The sequence below is a fragment of the Acyrthosiphon pisum genome, chromosome A1, assembly GCF_005508785.2.
Source record: "Acyrthosiphon pisum isolate AL4f chromosome A1, pea_aphid_22Mar2018_4r6ur, whole genome shotgun sequence".
Taxonomy (NCBI): domain Eukaryota; kingdom Metazoa; phylum Arthropoda; class Insecta; order Hemiptera; family Aphididae; genus Acyrthosiphon; species Acyrthosiphon pisum.
In genome coordinates this window covers 113779166-113798187 of record NC_042494.1, presented here as the reverse complement: position 1 = coordinate 113798187, position 19022 = coordinate 113779166, and the positions used below count along the sequence as shown (strand labels likewise).

Below are 19022 nucleotides of genomic sequence, written 5' to 3'. Positions count from 1 at the left end.
ATAATCAATATTTTTTTTTTTAAATTGTAGAAAATAATATTTATAAAAAATGATTAACTATAAATAATAATTTAAAATCAATCATTACAATAAAAATTATTTTTAACACAGTTAGTGTCAGTTACAACAGTAATTTCAATTTTTATGTAACGGGTCGTTAAACCTGCTGTATTTAAAATGAATCTTAAAAATCGGGTATTACTGGTCATGCAGCGTAACACATTTAATGGCATTAGATGAAACTAAAGATGTAACTAAATTATTACGTACGCTATTGGGCAGCGATGAGTGATGACACAGACAGCTTTAACACTAAAAGAGGTACCTATAATTTAAAACACTAAATATAATATATTTTTTTAAGAAATTATGATATCAACTTCGTAACTAATTTAAGACACAGAAAATATGCCAATTAGATATAGAACTTTGATAGAGATACACATACACTTTATTATAAAGACATTAACTATTGACATATAAATATTAGGTATAGGTATAAGAAAACCTGAAAACCTATATCCATTCCAATAGTTCTAATTGAAATAAAAACATGCTACGAAATTAATTCAGTTAATATTTAAAAAAAAAAAAAAAGATGGGTAAGTGGATGTCGCTCTGCTGTACAGTAGGTTACAAGTGGGTCACTGTAATGGATGGTGTTAAATTTTAATTCAATGATATAATATCATTGTATTAGAAAAACGATTCTGAGCGAAAACGGTCAGTCAGCCTATGTATTACTAAGTATATTTGATAATATTATTGTGAATGAAGTAATTTATATAGAACCTATTTACATGGGACCTTGTTTTAAATTTTTAAACCTTAGCTATAAAAGTTTAACATTTTATAAATTTTAACTACAAATAATTATTAAATTTGATATATTTTGTCGAAACTCAAAATTCGAACTTTAAATGCTTATAAAAAAAATTGTGCCTATGTATTTCCAATGTTTTTCAACTGCTGTTGTAACAATATATCAGGAGCCTCGCATTAAGTTTTTACGCTTTTTTACCCAACAAATAAATTTTTATTGATATTTATAGAAAAAAAAAACTAAAAAAATTGAAAACTGACAATGTCCGTAAACAGCTCAAAAAGAGTCAAAATATTTTAAAAATTTTATAGCGTATAGAAAATGAAAATATAAACATACGGTAAAATGTTCATGTATCTACATTTATTCGTTTTTGAATTACAACGAACAAATAAAATCTGCTACGTGAGAAATGGAGTGAATATCCAATCTTGTAAAAATATGAAATTCAAACGCTCATAAAAATTTAATTTGATTTGATTGAAGACATTTTTTTTGATAAAGATTGACAAACTTATGAATGATCTTGTATTACATTTTCAAATCTTAGATTTAAAAATAAAAATTTATATGAATTTCTAACTCAACATTTTTACGTATTTTGTCAATATTTGAACTTTAGATGCTTATTAAAAAAATTGTGTATTGGATTTTTAATTTTTTTCATCTGTCTTTGAAACAATATACTAGGAGTCTTCTAGTAAATTTTCAAGCTTTTTTAAGCAACAAATAAAATTTTATTGATATTTATAGAAAAAAAAAACTAAAAAGAATGGAAACTGAAAATGTCCGTAAAGAGCTCAAAATAAGTCAAAATATTTGGTAAATGTTATGGTGTATAGAAAATGCTAATAGACATTCAGTCAAAATTTCATGTACCTACGGTCTTTTGTTTAAGAGTTGCACCAAAAACCAAATTCAATTTTCTCGGAAATAGATTTTGCGGAAAAATTCCCGTTTGTCCTTAATTTTTCTTTTGTTTTTCACGGCGCTTTTGAAAACTACTAGGAAATTTTTACTTTTGACCCCCCAAAGTACCAACTAGATTCACTTCCTATCAGAAAAGGTACTGTTGAAGAAAATCTAAGCATTTTTACTGTCCTAAAAGGGATGACAGACACAAAAATAGAAAATTAAATTTAAAAAAAAAAACGCACATCATTGTAAAATCAATACATTCATCGTTTCACTTAGAATCTAAAGTAATAATAATAGTATAATACTAGTTAGTACAGTATGTACTCGTATTATTACAATTTGAAAATTAAAAAATATATTAATATTTAATATGTTATACCACTTATTATAGCGTTAATACAATTAATAAATCAAATAATTCAGGTACACCTGCATTTTTAAGGCAAAGAAACTTAATTTTATCAATTCAAATGTTGGTAATTTATTTAAGGATAGTTACTTGTGATTTACGACAATCATAATTTCACTCTAACCTCTTTAGTTTAACCTATTGGTAATTTAATATATTTCGAAAATGAGTTAAGTTATTATTACTAGGTGCTTATATTCTATCCTAACAATAGAACACAATGAACTCTAATCAGAATTATGTACTATAATAAGTTAAAAATAACAGAAATAATTATAAAACCACAGGCCATTAAAACCAAAAATCTGAAAAACACAATATTGAAATTCAATCCTTCATTTTTTCTTATTGTGAAACTTGGAATATAAAAGATTATAGAGTATTAGAGCTTGATTATACCTACTTTTATTCTTCCTAATTCGTATGTCTAATGAAGTAATATATTTTGTTTTCTAAAAAAATTCCTCCCTTAATTCTTGTGTCCTAGATTGCATAAGCGCTACTACCGTTTTTTTGTTCTACTATGATTAAAGACAGTATACTATCTAGTGATGGGCGCAACCGACTAGTTTTGACTATCGATTGTCTATCGATAGTTTCAAAAACTACCGAGTGATTTTTCAATTGAATAGATATTATTATTCATCGATTGTTTTAAAAAACTATCGAGTAATTCACTCGATAGTTTTCTTTCGGTAGTTGCATACGTCTTACACCGACTAGTTTTGACTATCGATAGTTTTCATTCGGTAGTAAATAGTAATACACGTCTAGTACCAACTAGTTTTGACTATCGAGTTAAAAAAAAACAATCAAGTGATTTTTCGGTATTTTCGACCGAATTTAATTGATAATAATTTAGGATAGACATTTTAAAGACAAAAATATAAAAAATGAAATAACCAGCCTTGATACTCGATAGTCGAATCTCGAATGACAATATTAACAACATCATGGCTAAATAGTAAATAATACATAACCTTACCTAAAAAGTAAAAATTTCGATAGTTCGATTAGTTTTCAATAGTTCGATAGTTTTTCCAAAGTTCGATAGTTTTATAAAACAACCGAGTGCCCATCACTAATACTATCCTGGAATATGAAAACATATAACTTTAGAAATTTATTTAATTGAACTAGTGATTATTTTCGCTTTTTTTTGTTTAAGTCTGTTGTCAATGTTTATTTTAGATTCTGAGCGTGAAAGTGAAAAAATTTAATAATGTATTGTATTTACAATGATCTGTGTTATCAACATTTGGGATGGTAAAAATGAGCATATTTTCTGATTGAAAAGTGAATCTAGTTGGTACTTTACTACTTTAGATAAGTTGAAAATTCCCGGTAATTTTAGAAAACGTCAGGAAAAACAAAAAAAGTGAAAAAGATGGTAATTTTTACGAAATACAAATTTTTGAAAAACTAGATTTTATTTTTTTGATGTAACTCAAATACTAATATCCGTAGACACTTGAAATTATCACCAAATAGGTATTTATATAAGAATTTTCCATAAATGGTAACATTTTCGAAATATTTTTTAATTATTTATTTAATGAAAATTGTTTGTTTTGAATAGGTACCTACTAGAGTAGTCAGTGGTGGCTCGTGAGGTTCACCTAGGTGGTGCACAAGAAATGTACAAGATACCTATGTAAGATGGTAAAAATATTAATTTTGATATAGGTGCATACCAAAACAATGTATTATAATAACGCAATTAATGGATAATGTACAGTGTTATCGTTTCGATGAACGACGCGACATCGCGACAGTATAAAAATAGGATCGGTGCACACATTAAATGTGCTCCAAAGTACCATATATTACTAACCGACGTGCGAGGCAAGTAGCTAATATTATTTAATCGTTCATAGACACACTTCTCAGTTTTCAACATGAAAAACTGCAAAAACTTTTTTTTTATTACAGACCATGTGCATAATAATCAATTATATGTTACCATATGAATATAATTATTTTTTTATTTTTTTGGATGGTTCACGTGCTCCTGTGCACAATACCACGAGCCGTCACTGATAGTATGGTTGGTCATTTAACATTTAGATGTATAATATAAGATGATTGGATTAACATAAATTGTATTGGATACAGATATTTTCAGAAATTAAGTCATTCTAGGTATAGGTACTACTGTACTAAGCAAAATACGGCGATGTTGCATCAAATAATAATAGCATAATATAATACGATAGTCGATAAAATGAACAATAGAAATAAAATTATTATTTTAAAATAATAAATAAGATAGGTAATTAATGATATAAGTACCATTAATCATTATGATTGTTAGTTTAAGAATTACATTCAAATGACGTTGATATGTTATGATGTTCAAAATACTTTCATTGTATCATTTTCAATTAAATTTTACCGATTTATATTTATATACTGATACATACACGTAAACAGTAAAATGTACCTATATAACATAGTTTTTGTTTCGTACCACCAATCTTTAGGTTTTAAGTTTAGATGACCTGCTGAATACAGTATTTATAATTGAAAATGTTTAAAGCATTAAACAAATTATTGGCATTATATAATTTAATACCTATTATCATTAAATATAATGTTTTGATATATTTTTTTTGTATATCCCTATTTCCATAAAATATATGAATTATTTGATAACCGACAAGGTCACAACTATTGGTATTCTTGATTATATTACATGCAGGATATTTTCCTTCACATAAATTGTGATACTAAAAAACATATTATATAAGAAGGATGAGAAGTAAAATCAGTTTCTTAAAATATTTGGGTACATAGAAATATTCTACTATTATTATTTACCTATTTAAAATGTCTCCGATAGAAATTGGTTTTCATCAAATTTATTGGTTTATCGTTGAATTGAGCACATCATCAAGCACGTCATCCAATACTCCAGTGACCTATTCAACGGAGAGATGCACTTGATACCTACTTTACGGCAAAGTGAGTTCCCTGGTTTTTTTTTATAATATTGAATGCCATTCTCGATACGTCATCGTTATGATCATCATCATTAGTGGTTGGGATTAGATTTATGCGACGTACTAAAAAATCACATATTACATCTAGTACGGACCTATAATGTCACTTGATGAAAATTCTTTAAATATCCTCTGTATTTATGATGTTTAAGTGATTTGTTGGTATTGAAGAATTAATAATAATTTGAATGTAGGAAATTAATTATTTTGCATCAAGTGGGATTGAAATTTTCATTTTCACATTTAATTTAGAATAAAAATTCATAACATTTGATTTAATCATATTTATTTTTAAAACTCCCCCAAGATAAAAATATTAGAATTAGATTTGATTGTTCTCCGTTATAAGATCATATATATATGATTAAGTATACTTAATTTTGCACAACATTTAACTGCCTTTTTTAGCCGTCTTTTATATTATTAAGTATTAAAGTAGGTTCCTATGTATTTCTAAAAAAAACGATTAAAGATATTTTATCAACCAATCATTATATTTTACATTATTTATACTTATGCAAATGATGGAATTATTTATTTATTGCAACAGTAGTGACTGTAGTAATTATCGGCACTCCAAAACAATAATTTTGATGAATAGTAAAAATCTGGAAAACTTGGCTTAAAATTATTTTTATACTGAACGACCAACAAACTATAGGCTATAATATGGTCTTCTATTTTCTTAAGTGTGTATAAACATTTATTTGAAGATGTTTTAACGTTATTTTCAAAACAACTTAAGAGTTATGAAGAACTATTGCAATTTTAAAAAGCGTATTGCTTAGAAGTTTACCTATAATTATGTACGTTTTTGTGCTACGCAAAATCAAATTTAATTAATTCAAAATCAAAACATATATTTATAAATTTGAATTATAAATGTAATTTATATTATAATGAATTTATTTACATATTTATTCTTGATATAAGAAACAAGTCTCTTGGATTATGATGAATGAACCGCTCTTATATTGTGGTTGGTTTAATATTTAATCAATATTTACAAGTTGACTACCGTTTCGTACAGATATTAACGGGGAACACCTACCTTGAAGTACCACCAATAAAGCAAACTAGTTGCATCATAGACATCTAATTGACTGTGAAAGTAGTTCTTAATTTTTCGCAACAACATAAACACCAAATACATTATACATATCTATTAATATGTAAAATATCGGCGCACTTATCATGCATTTATGAATCAACTTGAATAATTAACATGATGTAGAACTTGTAGGAACATAGAACATATAATTACCCATGTTATATATTTTTATTTAGATAATAACTATGTGTGTCAAATAAACATCAATCTTGGAATCACGCTGTTCTCAGAATAGAACCAAATTATGATCACGTCCATCAATTAAATGATTACTATAAGAATATAAATTAATAAAATATTGCATCACACCGTGTTTAAGTGGGGAAAATTGGCTTAATAAAACGGGTTTAATGCTTGAATGTTTATATATCAGCTTTGACATATTAGTACAAAGCATTATCCGTCCGTCGTTTGAGTGGATAGGTACTTACTAGCACTTTTATATTTTTACACGATGAACGGACACGCTGCAGTGATAGAAAATAGCTTAGGGGTAAGTTATCGACTTAAACAATATTATATTATAATACAGATAGTTACAACTATTATTTCATATTTCAAATTAAACTATTTTTTTTATTTTTATTATTTAGAATATTAAATTTGTCTTTTAAAAATATTATTATATAGCTATTATATTATATTTGGTATTGCTGTTTTTTGATTCATTACTCGTTTATAGTGAAAATATTTACAATAATTCAATTAAAATTTAAAACTAATGTAAAATTATTATTTTTTTTTTTTCTGTGTGGTTTATTCCTTTTGGCTTATACTACCTTATATATTTTAGATACTTCATACTATATAGTATATATAGTATCTAACTCTTAAACATTTTATAACGATTTTGATAGTAATACATTTAAATAATACGTTATAATTCAGTAAGAAATAATGATTTTGTCTCAAAATGTAGGTGTTTAATATTTAACTCAACGTTTAGGTATATTGTTTTTTTATCTTTCTATATTCAATAAATTACCAATGGATAAAAGATTTAAATTTATATTATGTAATATTACTCTGAACATTTGCGAAATTTGTTTCGTATGATACATGCAAACATATTGTTTTGTCTTGTAGCAAGAATACGGAAAAAATAGATCTGTTCAAATACATTAACTGTCCATAGGTATATATTATAGACACTTACCAACTATATATCCATATGTTTGCTAATTAACGATGGTGGAATTTTGAAACAAGGATGACATAACAAAATGACAATTAATATATTACCCATTCTCTTATTATATACTGATTAGTAATTACTATAGTATTTTGTTTGAATAAGTTGTATAACTTATACTTAGGTAACAAGAAATTAAAATTTGTTGAAATATATATTTGTTACTAAAATATATTGTGTATTACGATGTATGAGTATATATATTGGAAATACATACTATTTTGTTTTTAAGATGGAATTTATTAACATAGATGTACCTAAATATCTAAGTATATATTAAATATTATATAGACACCTAATATAGGTACAATAATATAAATTATTAGGTATATAAAATGTGTGTTACGAGTATACACGGAGAAGCGTTGTATTGATTTAAAATTATTCATATCTAGTTATAATCTGGCATAGAAATAAATAACTAAAAAAAATGTTAACATTAATTTAGGCACCTAAAATGCGAAAAGGATCATACATAGCTCCTCTTGATGAAGAATCCATCACGCTGATATTTTCACCGGGAAATGATAGCGTCGGGACACTGGCCAAGGCATTGAAACTCTTCAAGGTAAATGCATTTACAGCAAACTATTTCAAATTACATTAAATTACTAGTTTAATTAAGTAAAATGTTTGACTATTAACAATTAACATACAATAATACTGTTAATGGATTGAAAGTGTATGTACGCGATACCACTTGTCACTTGTTTGTTTGTTTGATTTATATATAAATATATAAATATATATTTTACAGTAGGTACGTCTTAATGTAGTGAGGATTCATAAAATAATTAATTATTATCGTCGCATAACTGACAGTGATTAAGCAAGAAATGTAAAATGTGTGATTTTCTATTTATGTATTTCAAAGTTTTGTACATTTTTAATAAATGGAAAAACTAACCTATTACCTATAATATTAGATTGTAGTTATTCAATAACAATAATAATCATAATAAAAAAAAATGACAAAGATTTCAATTTTTATGTCCCGTACAGGAATACAACGTGAACCTGTTGCATATCGAATCCCGGTCGTCGGACAGGATACCGGACCAGTATGAGTTTTTCGTCGAATGCGCGCCTGGAGGTAATGTCCCGAAGGTGGTGGAAATATTGAAGGGCACAATGACTTACTGTTCGGTAGTATCCAGGAACAACGTCAACGACAGCAAAGTGAAAGACAGTAAGTGTTCTTGGGATGAATTTGCTGGAGGGGTGGATGGAGGAATCTGGGATATGGACGCACGCAAACGGGAATTTTGGATCTTTTAACCTCGGCGTTTGTCTTGTAGATTACGTACCGTGGTTCCCGTTGCGTATCAGGGACCTGGACAAGTACGCCAATCAGATCCTATCACACGGAGCTGAACTGAACGCCGACCATCCTGGGTTCACAGATCCTGTGTACAGAATGAGGAGGAAGTATTTGGCCGACACGGCGTTGAATTATAGACAGTATGTGGTCGAAAGCGCAATATTCATACAATTTACTTATAGCAATAAATTACTTAGATCACTATAATATTATGCAATTAAAATATTTTCATGAATTATTAAACGATATTACACATTATATAGTAATATATACAAGCGTACTTTAAGTATTTTAATTTACAGTGGAGATCCGTTACCTTATATCGAGTACACCGAAGAAGAAGTGAAAACGTGGGGTACCGTGTTCAGGGAACTAACTAAATTGTATCCGACGCATGCATGCAATGAATATAATCACGTGTTTCCCCTGTTAGTTGAAAACTGTGGTTATAGAGAGGACTGCATACCGCAGTTCGAGGATATCTCCAATTTTCTGAAGGGTAATAATAATTATAATTTCTATACGGGTCTCATATTATGACGTGTGCAATCCCATATTTCGAAAATTAAAACTTAGAATTATATTATAATGCTGTAGTATACATAAAGTAGGTATTTCAGAGATTGTTTTTAAAGATTTTAGAAAAGTTTAGAGAGTAAGTAGTTTAAACCACATTAAAAAATATACCAAGTGCTAAATCCAATCCACAACTAGCAGTTTCTCATTTTGGTCAAATTATTTCACAATGATAGGTACACGACGTCGGTTTAATCCATGAACCATTAGTACACTAAAACTGAGATACACTCGAACCGAGAAACACTTATATAGTGTATTTTATACGATATAGGATTTGCCACAAAAAAAAAAACCGTTTGATGAAAATTAAAATGAATTCTTTTATTATTTTTATAATTTTGTAAACTTTATAACATATTTCAGACAGTACCGGATTCACTTTAAGACCGGTTGGCGGGCTTCTTTCGTCCAGGGACTTCTTAGCCGGACTAGCTTTTAGAGTATTCCATTCCACACAGTACATCAGACACCACAGTCGACCATTGTACACGCCTGAACCAGACATTTGTCATGAACTATTGGGTCACGTACCGTTGTTCGCTAACCCAGCTTTTGCACAATTCTCTCAAGAAATTGGACTAGCGTCACTTGGCGCCCCCGACGATTACATTCAAAAATTGGCCACGGTAAATGCACATACAAATAATACACATTGTGTGTATATACTGTATATATATATACGCGTCATAAACCTCATGCACTTGACCATAAAAACTATGTTTCGTTGCGCTGAAATACTTACGTAGATTTATTTTATAACTGCAGTCACGCATTGGTTTTTTTTTATGCATCGAAACACCGTTAAAATTTGATAATTTTAATTTATTCTATGATACAAGTCCGACATCGACTATGATCAAATTTAGATTTCATTAATTTTATTAATAAAACATAGGTTTAAGCGATCAAAACATAAAAATATTTTAAAACAGCATTTTCCATTTACTATTTTATACATTCACGTAGGTACCTACGCCGTACATACATAAGAGAACCAAAAATATTTTCTTCATGGTCACAATTACTTATACGAAAAAAATCAAAACGCACTCACACGCATCATATTATGAACCACAACAATCAATTATTTACTATTAAAACGATTAAAACGTAAGCAATCTCACACGAATAAAATATTTTTTTCGTCAAAAATGTCATTATAATAGGCTGAAAAAAAGAATAAAAATGATTATTTCCCATCGAATCGGCATAACACGTTTAAACACTTAGTCTACTGTGCATTACCTACCTACGGTGTGTGTATATATAATATTATTATTGTGACCGAATCATAATAGGTAATTATAATGAATAATAATATAATGTATGCACCGGATAACAATAATATTTCTAGTCTATATATTATATTATATAGGTACAGATAATGCGTAACAATCAAACCGTACACAATATATGTATAGTTTTCACGTGTAATATATAGATTATAAGAATTCGATATCGTAATATCGTAATGGTAGCGTATCGACTGCGATATTAATTTTCTTTTATGACGTACAAAAATATACGTGTGCGCGTTATACGATCGTTTTTGCGTTGTTGTGCAGTACTGACACAAACAAGCACATATACACATTAATATATAGGGTGATTCGCCAAGCATGCACACCCCCATTTATTCTTTAATAATGAATTCATTTCAATTGTGATTTTTGGAACTTTGAAATATATTTAATAGCCATATTTGCAAACACTTAGGTTTGTCCCGTGGTGATACCAATTTCTTGTTTTCAATCACCTTTTTTTTTGTAAGTTGTTAATCAGATGACTTTTTTTAAATTGTTGATATATCGAAATTGATATTAGAACGATTAAGTACCTAGTTTTTGAGTTATTTGAATTTGTATACCAATGATAATAGGTACATCGTATTCGTCCATGATAATGAGATTGGAAGATACGGGGGCTACAATGATTCGAAAATTTGAGTACCTAGGTAATTCATATACTCTATGAATATTTTATAATTTGTAAAAATTGTCAGAGCCTAATAAATACTACTTAGATTCAAAACTAAATCTATTTTATATTTATGTAAGCCATTTAAGGACGATAATATTATCCTTAGTATATACCTACATTAAAATAACGCAGAAAAAACTAATACAAATTTCTTTTTCTATTTATTAACATTTTTAAATAATCACGTGCTTAAAAATGTACAGTAAATATTATGGTCTCTTAACAAAAAAAAAGAAGTTTGTACCACTGTGGACTGTAGGAAATTATATATTATACATGGTATTCAAATTCTAAACAATCGAAAATATGGTACTTAACAATGCCTATTCTAATATTCCAAAAATCATGATGATCTTCAAAATTTGAATACATTAATTTAAAAAAAAAATATTGATTAATATATGCCTCTGCTAAATAACCAATAATCATGTACCTATATTATAAAAAAAATGTACAGTACATATATTATTATATGCAAAGTTATGTATAACATCATGTGCACCGCGTTGCAGTGTTATTGGTTCACCGTTGAGTTCGGGTTATGCCGTCAGAACGGCGAGCTGAAAGCATATGGCGCCGGACTGCTGTCGTCGATCGGTGAACTCCAATACTCATTGTCGGGCAAACCAGAGCTGAAGCCCTTTGATCCCGAGGTGACCGGCAACCAGGAGTATCCGATCACCGAGTATCAGCCCACTTATTTCGTCGCCGAGAGCTTCGATGACGTCAAGGACAAACTTATGTGAGCAGCATTAATAAAAGCGTTTATATTAATAGTATTAGGACCCCAGACCACCCACACCAATACACTTATCACTATCTGATCACTAATCAGCACCAAGCGGCATTTTCGTTTACTTCTCAAGTGTTTTATATGTGCGTTTTTTTTTTTGTTTTATTACAGAAAGTTTGCAAGGACGATACCGAAACAATTCGGAATCCGTTATAACCCGTACACGCAGAACGTACAGGTGCTGGACTCGAAACTGCAACTGCAAGAGCTGGCCAACAACATCAGCAACGAGCTTCAGATATTGCGCTACACGCTCAACAAGATGGATTGAATATTCTCAAATGCATCTCCACTACCTGTGTATATATCATAATAGTGTAGTTTCCATTATTAATATTATTATTGTTATTATTATTATGTCAACGTTGCTGATACTGTTGTTGTGTTGTTGTTGTGTCGTATCTACCATAATTATATTGTTAGGTCGTTATTATCATTATTATTGTACGTTGTAGTTTATACAATACACAGCAGTAGGTATCCGTCGGAAAAGCCACATTTTCACAGCTCTGATAGCGATATACCTACCGCGTTACGCAATCACCCAACGCGAGTTACAACAGTTAATTGGGTCCAATTTCCACCTGTTATGATATTGCACAACTCAAAACCACCCTTGACTAATTTTGTTTAATGAAACCGAACGAGCGCAATGTTTTCACGACAAAAAACATTCTTTCACGCTACGAAAGCCTAGTTTTAGCGAAATATACACACACTGACACACACACACATTACACATATTATTGTACACAATGTTTGTTCGTTACTGCGTTTAATTTAGTTTTTGTACCTATATGATGGAATAACAATTTATCGAGACGGCGCGTATAATAACGTGTTATTTTTATTTACATTACAAAATATTGTATAACATATAATATTATTATCCTTTTGTGATGCAAACATGTACATGTTATTATTATTATTATTATTATTATTATTATTACACCTATATAATAAGATAAATATTAACAACACATGATATAATATATATTATATTTAAGTAATGTATATGTTAATAATACAAAAAAAGTATACATAAATAAAATAACATTTATAAGTAAGAAAAAAAATTATAACATTCTTATGGTATATAGTTATTATAGTATTATTTTAACAATGGGTATACCGTGGCAAACGTAGACGAATAACAAGTTTGATCGCGTCAAGTTAATCATTGATCGCGTTCACTCACTTCACTCGGTCGTGCCAGCTGTGCCGCCATAATCAGCGATCTCCACCTTGCTGAACATTTCTTCCAACGGCACGCCCTCAAGTTTTGGGGCTGCCGACGGCGATGTTTCCTGCACGGCAACAACGGGTGCCTTATAGTACTTGCTCAGTCCCTCCGCAGGCACCACGCCGTCGTTCCTCTTTACCAGGTACCCTATGTGGCCACCGTGGCCGCCGTGACCACCTCCTCCTCCGCCTCCGCCGCCTCCGTGACCGTCGACGCCGTGGTGATGCGAGTGTGCGTGATGGCCCGAATGCTTGTGACCGTGAGATGCCTGTGCGTGGTGGGCGTGCGTGTGCTGGGACTTGCCATGATGCTCGTGTCCGTGCCCGAAGCTGCCGTGGTGCCCGTGTGCGTGTTCGGCCTGTCCGTGGTGCTTGTGGTTGTGGTCTGCGTGTCCACCGTGTGCGTGCGAGTGCTTGGCGTGCCCGAGGTGCTTGTGCGTGTGGCCGGCGGATCCTTGGTGCTTGTGACCGTGCTGACCGTGCAGTGTGTGCTTGTGTCCGTGTTCCGCGTGTGCCACGTGGTTGTGCGCGTGTTCCGCCTGTCCGTGATGGTTGTGCGCATGTTCCGCCTGTCCGTGGTGCTTGTGCGAGTGTTCAGCGGCGCCTATGTGCTTGTGCGAGTGTGCACCAGAACCCACGTGTTTATGACCGTGCTCGGCCTTGCCATAATGTGAGTGCTTATGCTCAGCCGCGCCGTGGTGCTTGTGGTCGTGGCCCGCGTGGCCCGTATGCTTGTGGTCGTGGTGCGCGTGCCCTGCGTGTTTGTGGTCGTGCTCGGCGTGGCCCACGTGTTTGTGGATGTGTTCCACTTTTCCCTCGTGCACGTGCCTGTGTATCACTTCGCCCTTGTGAATGTGTTCACCACCTCCGTGGCCACCGCCGCCACCACCGCCTCCACCTCCTCCTCCACCATGTCCGTGGCCGCTGTGGGTGTTATGGCCTCCCGAATGGTGATAAGATGACAGATCTCCACCCGTCGAGAAGTCCCCATGTCCTAGATAACTATTAAAACCGAACGCCCAATCTCATTATTATACACATTACCTGTAGTAGTCGATTCTTTACCCGGCACTGATAATCATTCACACGATTCCAAAATAATGTTCAAGTAAGTACCGAGTTCGTGTTTAGAATAAATATGATAAAATTGTAAAACATATTCACAAATTACAAAAAAGAATTCCTTTAAATAATTGCTAATACATCAGGGACATTATTATTATAACGTTACGTACTCATAGGTACTACGATTTATTAATTTAAATGTCAGAATTTCTCTGTATTTGTTTCCCTTGTTTGATTTGTAGAGAAGTTCACAAGCTCAAACTGATTGGTTTTGTTTCAAATATACGGTAAACGATAAACGTTCAGTGAATAATATTACTCTTTACAAAATATTTTACACGTGTGTAAAGATATAGGCACCGGTAAAGAATATCTCAGGTAGACACTAAAATAATATTTTATTATATATATATTATACAACCAATTCACCTTTCTTCGCCAAAAGAACCGCCGAAACAAAATAAAGCTAATAGAATAAAGATGAACGCCCCGACAAGCTGAAACATTAACAATAGCAAATTTTGTTTAAATATGAATTTAATAATTATTACGATTACACATTGTAGTGTAGACCTTACACTGTACATTTTTATTTGTTTAAGACAAGATCAATGAATCAATAAACCACTATACAATCGCGTAATATTGTTAATATATACATTAACATTTTATTTTATCGTCAAAAATGTATTGTCGCGTTATTGTCTTCATTTATTAAATAAAAAAAACATCGAAGCAAACTTTAACACATTCACAATTTTATTTAATGGTTTAATTTTATTTTATTCACGTACCTATTTAGTTCAACTAGAATGATTTCTATACTTATTATTTATTAATTATTATTGTCATTAGTTATTTCCAAATTATGTTTTATTAACTATAAGAAAAAATTATCGTTACTCTCATTTTATTTATCGATTCAAAATTATAATTAGCTGTATTTTCAAGATTAATTTTTTTTAAAGTATAAAAACTTTGATCTGGTTAATTTTGATAAATCCTACAAATAAATATTGTCTTTAGAAATATATTTTATAATTTATAGCGTTTTAGAAAAGTAGAAATTCAATACGCGTGTTGAAAATCTAAATACTTAGTATTATAGTATTATATACTTAGTATTATCTAGTACCCATATATTGATAAAAGGTAGCAAGACACTGAGACCAATATTTGCTTTGCATATATAGGTACGTTTGAATAAACGTACTTATATTTGCCTAGGTAGATATTTAAAAAAAAATTCTTTTAACAGTAATGAAGAACATACAAAATCAATCATAACCCGAATTTATATGAGCTGTTAGTAACATTTGTTCATTAATGTCTCACACGCATTTCAGAATGTATTTTCAATAAAATTTTTTTTTATCCTGGTACGTTTATACGATAAACCACAACATGCTTGGCAGTTGATATTTATTTTCAGTAATCGTGCTTAAATTAACCAGGTAAAATCATACTACTTGGTTACACTGCAGGTAACATTATCATTATCGTTGTTAATTTACGTCCCCAGAAAGAGTTAAGAACTAGTTGCTCCCAAAAAATTTTATTTCAACTTTTTGTTTTATAATACAGGTACGATTGCGTAACAAATTACTAATAAATAATCATTCTTCCGATAAATAGTTAAACCAAATTTTATTTTTGAGTAGAAATGCTATGTTAATTAAAACATAAATATTATTTATTTATTTTTATGACAACGCCTAAGAACATAAGTACAATAAAAATATAGATAATACATACAAAAAATATAGAATACATAGTTAAACATAATATGAAATTAAAAACCAAGCTAATTAAGTAAAATAATATTATCTAGAATTTAAAAAAATATTTTAGGCTATAAGTTATCTACCTAATATCTTGTTTTTTTTAATATGGTTAAGCTACCCATGATCATAATAAGAAATAGGTAAAGAGTTTCATGAGAGTAGCAGATGGTCTTAATTGAAAATATTATTTAAATATCTAAAAATAAAAATAAACTTGGTTGACCAACCTTTTACCTTGCAATATGATTATTAATAGGTTTTACTGGAAATTACTGGACACGAATAACCCGTAAAAATATATGTTGTAAAATAACAATTTCGTGATCAGGGATTTAGTTTATTTAGTTATTTTCTAATTAGACGACAAAAAAGTAAAAACATTAACAACAGAGTATGGATATTTAAAAAAAAATTATTGCTCATTAAGATAATAATAATATTATGTATTGATGTGCTTAATATGTTCAGAAGCACGCGTATCCGCGCAAAACCGCACGCGCAGTTGATGTAGATCGGACACGTGGTCGATCGGACACGCATAAAATATATATAAAAAATTAAATAATATATTAATGTTGTATTTTACTGACCATCTCCTATGGGTGGACGACACTTGGTTGCGCTTAGAGAAATACCATCAACGAACTGATAACGGTTAGAGAGAAAAAAACAATTCAAAACAACGTGAAACGGCGACGTTTCGTTACGATTTTTTATTTTTATGTGCGTCTATGGAGACCGACAGATTTGGGGCAAAATAAAACACTCTCAACACAAACACCGCACAGTAATAATAGACGTGTCGTACGGTAGCGCGTGCTGTTTTATGTAGGCAATTTTGTTCCGGTTCGCTTAAAGGTCTAGAGGGGATGATCTACCACGGACGCCTGTTGCAGCTTACGTCACACGACGGTCCGCGGCTGCTACTGCTGCAGAGGTAGGATTCCGTGCGCAGGTATATAACATAATATCGTGTACGTAAATCATGTTGTTTTTTTTTTTTTTTAAATTTTACAATAACTTTTTATTAAATAGCGAAGATCATCCCCAATGAAATATACACTATAGGAGTTTTTACGTGCAATATGATGGGATTCATCGGGTCGATAGCTGAAAGATTGATTCTTACAGGATTATCAAGAATAGGAAATTATTCTCTAAATACCTATTATACATTTTATTGTTTGTTGCTCGTGCATTATATTACAACACAGGCCATATTTGGTATTTCCAATATGCACATTTACATAATAATAGGGAGAGAGCTTAATATTCGATAACATTTGACTCCTCGCCACCAACAAATTTACCTAATACAAACATTTAAAAAATAAATTCTAAATACTTACCTTAAACATTTTTATTAAAAATATAATTAAATATTTATATATTTTTTGATTTTGAGTATACCTCGTCATTGTATCGATCGTGAATCACGGACACTGTGTATTACCATGTATTTCTAAAGATATTTTATAATTTAATTATAATAATAATTACTATTTTAGTGAGACAGCAGGTTGAACTCTTTTTGAATAAAACATTGAATAACATTTATTAATATATTATTATAAATTATATTATGTTATTACACCATATACTAATATTATTGTTACGCGTATAATAGAACGTCTGAATAGGTACAAAAGAAAATGTCATCGTGTATAGATAATAATAGTAATATATAGATATGTATATGTAATGGGGAAAAAGTTCCTACGACTAATATCATTTTAAATTTCAACAAAATAGTTAAAACCGTTGAAGACAAATGGTTATCTTTAATTTAAATGTTTAATTTCGATAGATTTTAAGGTTCAAATATTTAAATAAATTTATATTTTTGACATTTTTAGATTAATTTAAAAAATCTGTAATAAGCTTTTTAACAGACATTAAATATTTTATCAAATTAAATTGGAAAATTGGAAGTTTCAAAGATTAGAAATATAGTTCCAATACAAATAGAGACAACATATTTTGAAAATTATGTCTAGAAATTGCTTAAGCATAAATATTTTTAGAAAATTTCAAGTTTAAATGGTTATTTATTTTTGAGTACTTACAACAAAAAAATCAAAATCAATTTGGTGTTGGTGGATCAAATTTTGGCATTGTTTTATATTTTTTTTCTTAATTTTCCCTTTTTATTTTTCTTCTTTATCTATACATATGTATTTTTGGTTCCTTTTTATTCATCGGATCTTAGTACGGTTAGGTTAAGATTTTGTATTAGTTGATTGTATTAATCCGCCGTATGGTTCAATTAAGTAAAAATGACAAACTTGGTTTATCTTTGATACTTCAGTGTTAAATTATACACTTATGTATACAAACCACACGGGGTCCACGATCTACCGCAGTTAGATTGCCTATACCCGTTAATATACTGCTGCGAATCTCACGGACAACGCTGGTCAGCATTATATTAAAATATAATCTCATTTACACTTAAAAAGACATTGCTACCACAGCGTGTTACACCCAAAAGGAGTAGGCGAATCAACATTTTTTTCCCGTGCAACGCCGGGTAATTCAGCTAGTAGGCAGTAAGTAGTAAGTACCTAGTTAAATAAATTACTTTAATAGCAATAATATCATAAAATATATTTAGTTATATAGTCAACACACCGTCATCGCTCAGAATGGCTTTTCGTATATAATACGACTAAATATCATTGAATTAAAAATTAACACAGCAATTACAGTGACACTCGACACCTAACTGTACAGCAGAGTGATGTCCACTAACCCACATTTTTTTGTTTGTTTTTCTTGAGTATTTTTCAATGTTCTAACCAGT

The 19022-nt window shown here is 30.3% G+C and overlaps 2 protein-coding genes across 2 annotated transcripts; one reads left to right on the top strand and one right to left on the bottom strand.

Annotated features, from left to right (window-relative positions):
* Positions 1-6613: 6613 nt before the first annotated feature.
* LOC100166971 (protein henna) lies at positions 6614-12962 on the top strand. Its single transcript, XM_001945554.5, has 8 exons — positions 6614-6756; positions 7904-8023; positions 8458-8644; positions 8754-8916; positions 9079-9275; positions 9719-9981; positions 11848-12077; positions 12240-12962. The coding sequence occupies exons 1-8, from the start codon at positions 6718-6720 to the stop codon at positions 12397-12399; spliced, it is 1359 nt and encodes a 452-aa protein (XP_001945589.1). The 5' UTR covers positions 6614-6717; the 3' UTR covers positions 12400-12962.
* LOC100568537 (histidine-rich glycoprotein) lies at positions 12571-17037 on the bottom strand. Its single transcript, XM_003247204.4, has 3 exons — positions 16810-17037; positions 14865-14932; positions 12571-14372 (listed from the first exon to the last, which is right to left on the bottom strand). The coding sequence occupies exons 1-3, from the start codon at positions 16810-16812 to the stop codon at positions 13328-13330; spliced, it is 1116 nt and encodes a 371-aa protein (XP_003247252.1). The 5' UTR covers positions 16813-17037; the 3' UTR covers positions 12571-13327.
* Between the last annotated feature and the right edge of the window lie 1985 nt (positions 17038-19022).

What these genes read in the sequence shown, in the direction of transcription:
- LOC100166971 (XM_001945554.5), top strand. Translation starts at nt 6,718, where the DNA reads ATGAACGGACACGCTGCAGTGATAGAAAATAGCTTAGGG. An exon ending in TGATAGAAAATAGCTTAGGG is followed by an intron (nt 6,757 to 7,903) that starts GTAAGTTATCGA and finishes ACATTAATTTAG; the next exon opens with GCACCTAAAATGCGAAAAGG. An exon ending in ACGGCGTTGAATTATAGACA is followed by an intron (nt 8,917 to 9,078) that starts GTATGTGGTCGA and finishes TTTAATTTACAG; the next exon opens with TGGAGATCCGTTACCTTATA.
- LOC100568537 (XM_003247204.4), bottom strand. An exon ending in GGTTCTTTTGGCGAAGAAAG is followed by an intron (nt 14,373 to 14,864) that starts GTGAATTGGTTG and finishes CGGTTTTAATAG; the next exon opens with TTATCTAGGACATGGGGACT.